Raw genomic sequence first — 12,132 nt, 5'->3', positions numbered from 1 at the left:
ATTGCCATGACGCGACCTTGAAATTTTGCTCTCAACGCGCCTAAAGAAGTTCCATTTCAAGAATATATAACAATTAATGGTAACAATATTCATGGACACGTAACGTAATCTAGTTGCAAATAAATTATTGCATGATAAAACTATTATGGTAAAATTATTGATTAACACAAAGAAAGAAGGTTAGTTTTATTTTCTTTATTTAAAGGCAATTTTTAAAATAGTAAACATGCATTATATAGATAGATGTATTTTTGTACCCAACTGAGTACACCCAGCCTTGATTGGATTCCTTGCGGCTGCGATATCGTTGATTAGCTATCTATAGGTTCACCAAGTAATTACAAAGCTAATTAAATAAGCCTACAAATTAATATAGACATAATTCGCAATCAATATGTATTATTATCTGTCAAAGTTAGTATAGTGAAATGTAATTGGTCGAGGTTGTCTCCTTCTTACAATTTACTCACTTCTTTTAATGCAATATTTTTATGATAGTTCTATTATGAATTATTGCTGTTTCTAAACAAAATAAAGTTTTTACTAAAACTCATTTTATGATAAGCTTGTACCCATTTATTACTATAATGTTTAATGTATATCTACTGGTATAATTAACATAATGTAAAAGTATATGTATTTTTTACATTATTATAGTTATCTATACTAATATTATAAAGCTGAAGAGTTTGTTTGTTTGTTTGTTTGTTTGTTTGTTTGAACGCACTAATCTCGGGAACTACTGGTCCGATTTGAAAAATTCTTTCGGTGTTAGATAGCCCATTTATCGAGGAAGTCTATATTTCATCACGCTACGGGTAACAGTAGGGGAGCCACGGGGGTGAAACCGCGCGGAGCAGCTAGTAAATAATAAGCAATCATTTAGGTATACTTATAATACTTATTTATCACTTAAGTGAGAAGATTTTAATAAAAGGGTGTATAATAATATAGTAATATTCGTATGTTAGCTACCTCGTTCGGTAGTAGTCACCACATCTATACTTTTTTCTTCGTTTTCAAGTAACGTTTGGATAACTTCATTAGGTATCACAGTATGAACAATTTCATTTGTTTCTTCTGGTTTTGCGATTAATACTAATCTGACATTTAGTTTCTCTACTTCATTTACTTCATCTTTCTGTGGTTTCACTTCTAATACAGATTTATCCACATAACTTTCTTCAATACATTGTAAAGTTTTGTTTTTTGTTTCAGGAACAAATCTCCATACCCAAAACAAGCATAAACTCAACGTAACGGTGTACAACAGAAAAGTTCCATGTAATTTAAGATATAGCACCAAGAATGGAGCTATTTTAAGAGTAAAACTGTATGAGGCACAAATTATTATCACCATCAAAGCACCTCCAGCACCTCGGTGTCTCACAGGCATTATTTCAGCTGCCATTACATATGGAGTCGTATATATTCCTAAACTTGAAGCTATCATAAACCCTACTAATAAATATAAACATAATAGAGAGTCACTTGATAATCTATTTGAAAACTGCAAATATGAAACTATGGATGACGCTAATAAGAACACAGCACTTCCAACACCACTAGTCAAGAGCACAGGTTTGTTATTAAAGTATTTGAAAAATATATATGCTATGGAATTGCCTACCACAGTAACACAATCCATAATGATCATTCCTATGAACGCGGAGTTCTCGTCTTTAGTAACATTCTCGATCATGTTCATTGCATACACAAGAAATACCAAATTTCCACTACAATAATAAACAGAGAGCAATACCAACATATGAAAGCTGGGCAAATAGAAATCTTTGCTAGTTATTTGAGCCCAAAAGTCTTTAAAACTCTTCTTCTGAGATTTTAACGTCCTGTCTTTTATTTCTGTATGAGCTTTTAATAGAGCATTCATTTCTGAAACTGATTCTTCGTTTAATCCTCGGAGCCAGATAAAAGACTTCTTACATTCATCCAATCTACCTTTATATGCTAGCCACGCTGGTGACTCAGGCCATGAACAGCTCATTAAGAAAGCGATGATTGTAGGCAGAGCCAAAATAAGACTAACAGTTTTCCAATGGAAAAAACGTCCCATAGAATGAGCAAGTGTTACGCCCACAGATTGGTTTATACTATAGAACAGCATTAGAATATTCCGGTATTTAGGATGGACCATTTCGCTTATAGTCATGTAACTGACGACTAAAAGGCTCTTAGCTCCGAGGCCTTGGAAGGATTCTCCGATGATAATGGTTGCGGCGTTTCTGGCGAAGTAGATGATGGTCCAGCCGAGGGTGACGAGGAGGCAGCATGTCTGGAAGCCAAACTTTCTTCCACGGAGTTGCATCAGGTAGGGAATGAAGAGGCTGGGAACGCCGGCGAGGCCATGGACTGACGCTGAAACATTCATAAAAACGAATGTGAGATTTTATATAGATGTTTTAATTATTATCAAATTAATTTATTGACTGAAACAGTACTCGGAATAGAAAAGTTTTGTTTTAATATATTCGCTTATTTAATAAAATATCATTGCTAATAGCCGACATATTTGTAGTGTTTTATTTTTCCGTTGTTAATCTGGTACCTCGCTCAAATGACACATCAAAGATAATTACTCATTCTGTATGGCCTTTTAAAGCCTCACAACATGGCCGTTATTAAATATTTTTCCTCTACAACGATAATTACCAATCCACGATGCAGTATGGACATCGGCATGAATGGAGCTGTCATTACTCTTAAATTGCTGCAGCAGCACGCTGGGGTAGCCAATTAATCCTCCCGCTGATATCGCGGCTAGTTGTGGTGACGCTGCTACGAATAACTGAAAAGTACAAAATAATGCACTTTTAAAATCGGTCGTATTATACGCTATAGTTGATTCGGTTCGATGGTTGGTTGGGTCCATAAAAATTGCGTCATGACGTATTAATTTCTTTTTGGGGTTTGGAGATTTATAATGTTATGTGAAGTAAGTATATTTTTGTTGTATGTTTTATAAAAATAGTGAAGTTACGTTTATTAGTTTAAATTAAAAGTTTAATATTATCGCTATGTGTAGATAATGTGTATTGTGTATGATTTCTTCGTCCTGCATTATATTTTATTGTTGCATGCCAAATCCATACTACCTAATATTATAAATGCGAAAGTAACTCTGTCTGTCTGTTACTCAATCACGCCCAAACTACTGAACCAATTTTCATGAAATTTGGTATGGAGATATTTTGATACCTGAGAAAGGACATAGGATAGGTTTTATCCCGGAAATTCCACGGGAACGGGTTTTTCTTTGAAAACGTGGGCGAAGCCGCGGGCGGATTGCTAGTTTTATAATAAAACGAATTCAATAAGTCATTCATCAGTCAAACGTTTAACAAAGTCTTTTAAAAAAATTGTGCTTCTTTTTAAATTTTTTTAAAAATCATAAAGATAGCCTAGAAATAATCGAGTTTTTAATTAATCGCCGTTCTACTTAAATAGTAATTTTCTTTGTAATGAATAAAGATATTTATTGCGACAATATACATATTTTACATGTTATAAATTATAAAAAGAATTTAAATGAGTATTTTATTAGATAGTATGCATATGAATTTTATTATCCTAAAATATAGCATTGTAATTGGTTTTTATGGAATCAAATAGAACTTCTATTTGACTCTAGGTATATTTACTTTTCTGAGAATTTCATAAAAAAAACCGGTAGTGGTTCAGATTTTTTAATACATCTAGTAATTCGTACATTTTGATAAAATCACCACTTACTTTAACGGTGAAGGAAAACATCGTTAGGAAACCGACATGACGAGGAATCAAAAGTTCGACGACATTTGTGACATTAACCAACCCGCACTTGGCCAGCGTGGTGGATTATATGGCCTATATTCTCATAAGAGGCCAGTAGGCGTAGTCTCGACACTAATCGACATCGATATCGACCGAAATCGGTCGGTAACTAACGATTATCAGTAACCAATCAGTAACTATAGTATAGACCTAAAAAATTTAGTGTTCTTTTTCCAAGAAATTTAGCTTAGTTTTAGGGAATAGATAGTAAATTAAAATTAGTTATATTAATTTTCGCATTATTACAATTGCAATTTCATATAAAAAAAGCAAATTTTATGCACAAAAAAACGTGGCAGTTAATTTAATTTTAATCAAATTCGATATTTTTTATATCAATCGTTTAATTAATGTTCTATTAATTACATATTCATGGAATCTAAAATTCCATGTATGGCAACCTCCTTATTTACTTTTTTGACATTTGACACCAATCATCAATGATGAAAATAAAATTTCTATCAAAATAAATATAAATTGTGTGTTTTCAAGAGGATAATTTTTAATTATGTTCTTAAAAGTCCTATAAATCTATTGGATAACAAATATCCTAAGAAAATATCAATCTGCGTTATGTTTTTATATAAGTAGTTAAAGCTATTAGTTTTAGTTTAGTAATATTTTGTTATTTGTGAAGTGCAATAAAATTCTAATCAAAAGACTCCAAAAGCTCTACAAGATAATTCTGCTCAATTCGAAGCCTTTTGAGAAATCTTTAAGACATCATATGTAGAAACGGACGGAACTAAAACTAAGGACGGAACGGATGATTTGTATCACTTGTATTTTTAGCTTGTATTATTATATTATATTATGTGCATAATTGTATATTTTATTACAGTTAATAAGCAAAGGATGCAATGCAATTGATTTAGCGGTTCACGGTTAATATTATTTATGTGTTAAATATAAATATTTATCTATAAATTTTATATTTTACAGATGAACAAGTTACTAGAATTATTATGTTGGTGAGGGATGATGGTTTTGAGCCAAATTTTCAACTACGCTATTATAAACTGTTAAATTAAAATTTTCTAATAAATTTATTTCGTAATTGGATCGTTTTATTTTATTTGTATTCATCTGTATAATTTTATTATCCTAGAAGTTCAAAAAGAATTTAATCGAATATGAATGCAATAATTTAGGCTGAATAAATGCAGACAGCAGTACACTATTTTAATATTTATTTAATATAATATAAGAGGCTTCTTAACATTTTCAATAAGATTTTGAAACCATCTTAAAATTAAAACATTATTTGTTTATTTTATTTTAATTGCAATAACATTAAATAAGAGAAAAAAATATTGCGTTAAATCATAATATAGCATCGGAAGTGTGAAATATCTTCTATTTATTATAAAATTATAATAATACATATTAATGTTTCCGATATTATCAACCGTATCTACAAATACACACAAACCGTAAGGCCCTTCTCCCATTTCGATACTTCTAGAATACGATACTCGAGTAGAATACTAGTTAGATATTTGCTCGCTGCCCGATGCTCGCATATTAAGCGACTGAAAAATGACTAAATTCATCATTATTGTGCCTCGTTTTTGTAGACGGACGCTATGTCGAGCGATTCCAGTGACGATGTAAAAGTAGGATGTACTGGATTCATCCATATAATGAAAGAAACATAAGTAAATTGTAGAGTTTTTATAGCCGCACGAGAACTACAACATGATGATAAGAATTTTTTATCTTTCTTCCGAAGAGATACGCGCGAAACGCGACGCAAAAACGACCACCTATACTAGTCGCGGACGTGTAGGATACCGGTAGCGTAATGGGAGAAGGGCCTTCGAGATCTTGTCGAGATCAAACGTCGGTATGATAACGATTGACAATGTCAAAGAATAATTTGTTTTGACAATATTCGAATGTGTTGCAAAGAAATGATTTTCCAAATCCATGAAATCTATATTTTATTTATTTTTCATATAACTACGGAATTGAAATAATGATGTTATTAATTTAGATAAAAAAGCATTGCTACAAGGCTATTATTATATATAAATATTTTGACGCATAAAGGAAAGTTTTGTGAAGAATAAAAATTATAAACAAATATGTATCCATTGTATGCTTCCATCAAATTGGGGAGAGGTATTAAGCGACATCATTTTCATTGCTGAAGACGGGTCTATAAATAAGTTATCGGTAATTACCGACTAATTTGTACAGACTACAGGGGCAGTTCTCTAATCTCAGTTATACATCCTTCCTCTATGGAGGCCAGTGTCCAAGCATTTAGAACTTATATGGGCTGATGATGATAATGATGATGATGATGATGAATTTAATAATATTATAATATATACAAGCATATTCGATAATATTATAATATATACAAGCATATTCACTTGTTTTTTTTTTCACCTCGTATAAATTTACTCAACTTCGTAAAAACCGTATAGAATTTCTATAATATATTAACTTAAAAAATTATTTTATTTAATTCTATTTTTTTCTCTTTCTTTCACGTTGCAATAGAGTGATTTTTTCGTGTTTTTTGTGTCTGGTGATATGAGTCCAGACAGTGGCTAGAAATAAGGTGATTTTTACCGGTGGGTGAAACCGTGGGCGAAAAGTTATGTAAAAAATAATAATTTGATAAACACGTTTTAGTTTTCAATTTCAATTAAAACTGGATCATTATAAACAAAAATTAACATTTTTTCAACTCATCGTATCTACACAATATGTACTAAAAATAGTTCACGTCTAAAATTAGCATAAGTATATTCAAAAATTAGGCTGGTTAATTACGTTCACAGAAGAAAACATTTTAATTTGACTGAAGGAGAAATTTACATGTAAATGAAGAAATACCAGTCGGTACCTAGGTACTAGAAATAGTTTACTTATCAGTAAAATAATATAACCGAAATCTAATAAATTTAACTATTTTCTTATATTCTACAAATGGTTAATTAACAGAATAAATAATTATTATACAATATTAATTTTGAATCACATTATGATTTATTTATTTATTACATTCACATTTCATAAACAACTATCACATAATATAGTTATATAATATCATAAATTAATTAAAAAAATTATAAATTATGATGATTTGAAAAAATCAGTACACTGTACGGATATAATATTATAATTATAACATATGAAAATCTTTCAGTGATACGATGTGCAAAAAGATTCCGCCAAATATAATTTTAGTCGTCTCCTAGGTATTTGTGATTCTTAGCAATTTGTCAAATAGGATATAATATTATATTAAATAATAATTTTATGAATTCAAGAAATACAACGATGGATACGTCATTTTGTTTTTTTATTTAAGTGTAAAAAATTGCTTATAATATTGCACTGATACCTATGTCAATATTAAGATCTCCTAAGATCCAAATATTATTACATCAATTTAATAAAATCAATATCAACAAAATTACGAATGTAACGAAAAATACACTCACTTGTCTAAGAATCGGCGACATGTCACAAAACTTATTTCCTTATGTACATACTTAATTGACAACAAAAATTTGTCAGGAAAAACAATATTATCAATTAAAAACGAAAATATAATTAGTCCACTTTCCGCATATTTACTTGCACTTATCGAGTATTATCGTTGACTGTTCATGAGAATAAAAAAATGCATACAGCATGTAAAACGAGTCGCGGTGTAAGGAAATATGGAAACATGGAAAATGCAGCTGTATCGCGATTGAATAAGGATTGTAATAGTATGTAGGGATTAATATCAATCGATCTATCGACAATAAAAACAGCAACCTTCGAACGTCCACACCATTTAAGGTTGTACTAAAAACTAGTACGCGTATGATGAAGTGACAAAGTAAACATGTATAACCTCTTATACAATCCTACAAATGATAATACACATACAGTACATACATAATATAATATTCTCGGTATGGCCGTTAAAAGGGTAAATTTTGAGATATAAGCAACCGGTTAGTTTACCTCGTTTTCTGTTCAGTTACGTAGATATAAATAATTATAATATACAATTAATTTTGGATGGGGATTCTTGATTTTGGTTGGATAATGAAGATAGAAGCCGGGGGCATAGCTAGTCACTATAAAGAATACTAGCTTTCCGCCTGCGGCTTCGCCCGCGTTTTCAAAGAAAAACCCGCATAGTTCCCGTTCCCGTGGGATTTCCGGGATAAAACCTAGCCTATGTTACTCGTGGATAATGTAGCTTTCGAATGGTGAAAGAATTTTTAAAATCGGTCCAGTAGTTTATGAGCCTATTCATTACAATCAAACAAACAAACAAACAAACAAAGTTTTCCTCTTTATAATATTAGTGTAGAAAACAAAGTCACTTTCTCTGTCCCTTTCTATGCGTAAATCTTTAAAACTACGCAATGGATTTTGATGCGGTTATTTTAATAGATAGAGTAATTTTAATAGATACAAGAGGAAGGTATATCATTTTTTTCGGTTTTAGACAAAGCGGGCGAAGCCGCGGGTAGTATGTATAAAATTGAAGATTTAATTGCACTTACTTATGTTAAAAACTACTATATAGGTACACCTGTATATACGTACCTGTAAATACTTACCTGTACGATGTGATGATACATAATATAAGGCACCTTGTAGAAATTTGTTTGTAGATTTTCTCATCCTCTAAATTTTAAGTTAAATAAGGAATTTGATGGAAATTTTCAATTTCTCAAACAGAAATCTAATTGAATTTTTTCAATTTATTTTAAAATTGTTAATTTCTTAAGATCATTTACATATTGTACATAACCATTACAACAGTCAGTAATAAATTATATTTTGTATAGGAATATCTAAATACCAACTAAAAAGATAAAATTCGTAATTTATATTAGTGGCATTTAAATTTAATGGTCATAACAACACATTAATTTTATTCTGGCAATTAAAACAATAAAAAGGTTGATAAGTATAAAACTAACTTGTTGGGTACGTTGTAGTTTTTATATTAGATGGCTGTTATTTGAATAAGTAATTCAATTAACATAATTTACAATAAAACTTAAACTACAGTTTAATATTGTTATCTAATCACGCTAGATTGGATAGACTATATTCTGGACGAGATTTTGCATAAAAATAATATTAGGTATTGAGTAACAAGGTTGAAAACATTAAAATTTTTAAATAACGACTTTTTTCAGCAACAAAACTGAATAAAACCTGATTTAAAATCCGACTTAAATTTGCAAAATGTGAGGTACATTTAAACGTAACCTTATAAAATGAAACAAGGTTACAATAGTGATATGAACATGAACGCTAAACAATGTTCACTTAATCAATATTTCTAGAGTTATCCAGTGTTTGAAAATTGTTCAACAATACTAGATCGTTGTATCGGAATTCTTTAGTGCTCTTTGAATTTCTACAGGGAGGTATTATGGGAATATTTGCTGTTAGAGGCCCCGATGTTTAATATATGGAACAGAAACAATATTGTGTGCGCATTGTATACATTACGTCTTGTTCCATTTATATTTTTAATGTATATTGAATACTCAAGTCTACCGTCTTTTGAGGATGTGAAAATATCAACCTTATATGTGAACGCAATAAAAATATGATACATCCGTTTGTGCTGGGAAATTGTGACATTCGCATAACCTACAGGTCTTCCTGTGAACACAGCATCTTGAAATTTTGTAAAAAGCAACGAACCAAGAAATTTAAAGTAACAACATATTTTTGCAAATACTTTAACCTAGCCATGTGCGAGCACTTACATTGTACACAATTAGTGTCGTTGTTATATGTATATAGGTATATCGATATATAGATACATTTATCGACATTTTAGTTGATTAAGCGATATATAATATTATCATCAGAATCAGTTTTATATAAATTAGTTCGTCACTGGATATCACGATATTTACAGAACAACATAATATGCTGGCTTACTTTTTTACTTACTATTTACTGACTTACACAAGAAAAAAAATCTGAACATTTATTATGCACATTACAATTTTGGGGCCCCAAAAACTTGAGTACGTACATTAATATTTAATGTCGACATGCGTAAAATTGTGTGCCGATACCGCTGAACTCCGGAGCTCGATTTTACATAAAGCACAAAGTTGAAGCTTCACTTGCCAGTTAAACTTCTGAGCTTTAAAAGCTATTGGGATATTGGAATTTTAACTTTGAGCCGTGTATGCCTGATAGAGGTTTAACTCGTTTGTGACAAACGTATTTATCGGTGGAGTATTTTACGTTTATGCGCATTTAAATTTTATTAAAATTGTTAAATTTGTGTTTATTTTTTGCTGTGCTTTCGTAACAATAAATGTTTCTTATAAAAGTTCCATTAGAGCTTTTGGGATTTGGTATTTTAAGTAATAGATGTTGAACCTTTAGTGCGGGGCTCTATGATTAATAATTCTTAAGCCTATTAGATTGGGGTGATCCCAAAGATTTACTCATGTAGCACCCTACCAAAAATACCATTGATAAACTAGAATATAATCTATCACTGGCCAGAAATATCATTAATGTCTAATCAGTTGTTTTAGCGTGACTTCCTATAATACAAGCGCATAAAAAAGCGTTAAATGTAACAAGCATTTAGATGAAGAGATGACGATAGAGCGTCACACAATTTCGCGAGTATAATAGGGGTAGGATAGGAAGGCTGCTTCTAGGTACTACGAGAGCAAATCCGCATTGTGAAACTAGTTTAATCCTTAGTACTAGTATTATACATGAACATACAATCTTGCCCTTCAATTTAGCTTGAATATAGTATTACAGCTCCTATTTCAGTCATCTAAATAATGTCTGGAGTGGGCTTAAAGCGGATTTGGTATGTATGAAAAGCCTCTGCTATGTACTGAAATTAGTACACGTTTGATATTCTAATCTCTATATCAATGTATGTTTCATGTCCCTAAGTGTATTATCTTAATTTTCATTGTTTAAATTAAGTCGAATAGAATAACTATAGTAATCATAATAATTAGTATTTAAATAGTTACCAAAATACGTGAAGGTTTTAAATCACTACTTAAGTAGTATAAAACAAAGTCGCTTTCTCTGTCCCTATGTCCCTATGTATGCTTAAATCTTTAAAACTACGCAACAGATTTTGATGTGTTTTTTTTAATAGATAGAGTGGTTCTCGAGGAAGGTTTTAGTATATAATTTATTAGGCTTCAGACAAAGCGGGCGAAGCCGCGGGCAGAAAGCTAGTCTTGAATATGACTTACTTTTTTCACCTCGTTCACTATCTTTGTGAATTATGTTTTTATTCTTAATATAATTGCAAACGAACGAAATACAATGGCACATATAAAACAACAAACAACAACCATTTTCATAGTTAAAACACTTGAATTGCTACTTACCTATAACTGAGGCTGAAACACAAGCTATTATTTTAGGTAAACAAGAGTCAAAATACTAATTAAACCTATGTTTGTCTAGACTACATTATCTAACGTAATCACTATCTTGAATTGTTCTAACAATATTAAATACAATAAAGTTCAAGGCTTAATACAACCAGGTTTATATTCAGAAACTAGCGGTCCGCCCCGGGTTCGCCTGTGGTACATTTTCTCTACATAAGAACCGTCCTCGTTCTTCAACTAATATAATAAAAAAAGAATTATGTAAATCGGTCCACCCGTTCACGCGTGATGTCGTGACCAAGGAAAACGGGTTTCATTTTTATATAGATTACTAGCGGTCCGCCCCGGCTTCGCCCGTGATACATATTCACGTTTTCTCTACATAAGAACCATCCTCGTACTACAAGGAATATAATAAAAAAGAATTAAAGAAATCGGTTCAGCTGTTCTAAAGTTATGCGCTTATCAATACATTTTGGGATTCATTTTAATACCCCGGCTTCGCCCGTGGTACATATTCACGTTTTCTCTACATAAGAACCATCCTCGAACTTTAAGGAATATTATAAAAAAAGAATTAACGAAATCGGTTAAGCCGTTCTCAAGTTATGCGCTTACCAACACATTTTGGGATTCATTTTTATATTATACTAGCGGTCCGCCCCGGCTTCGCCCGTGGTACATGTTTACGTTTTCTCTACATAAGAACAATTCTCGTACTTCAAGGAATATAATAAAAAAATAATTATCGAAATCGGTGCAGCCGTTCTCGAGTTATGCGCTTACCAACACATTTTGCGATTCATTTTTATATATAAGATAAGATTCAGTATGAAAATAAATTATTATAACATGTCTTTATAAAACAGTAGATATTTTTTTAAGGAATTTGTAATCATTACCCAAACTGACATATCCT

At 31.1% G+C, this 12,132-nt stretch overlaps 1 protein-coding gene across 1 annotated transcript; it reads right to left on the bottom strand.

The window, feature by feature from the left end:
• Positions 1 to 850: 850 nt before the first annotated feature.
• Positions 851 to 7,583, bottom strand: LOC123691996 (facilitated trehalose transporter Tret1-like). Its single transcript, XM_045636596.1, has 3 exons — positions 7,293 to 7,583; positions 2,671 to 2,806; positions 851 to 2,376 (listed from the first exon to the last, which is right to left on the bottom strand). The coding sequence occupies exons 1-3, from the start codon at positions 7,311 to 7,313 to the stop codon at positions 968 to 970; spliced, it is 1,566 nt and encodes a 521-aa protein (XP_045492552.1). The 5' UTR covers positions 7,314 to 7,583; the 3' UTR covers positions 851 to 967.
• Between the last annotated feature and the right edge of the window lie 4,549 nt (positions 7,584 to 12,132).

This window comes from Colias croceus, chromosome 5 (genome assembly GCF_905220415.1).
Source record: "Colias croceus chromosome 5, ilColCroc2.1".
NCBI classification, from domain to species: Eukaryota; Metazoa; Arthropoda; class Insecta; order Lepidoptera; family Pieridae; genus Colias; species Colias croceus.
This window is presented reverse-complemented; position numbering and strand designations above follow the sequence as displayed.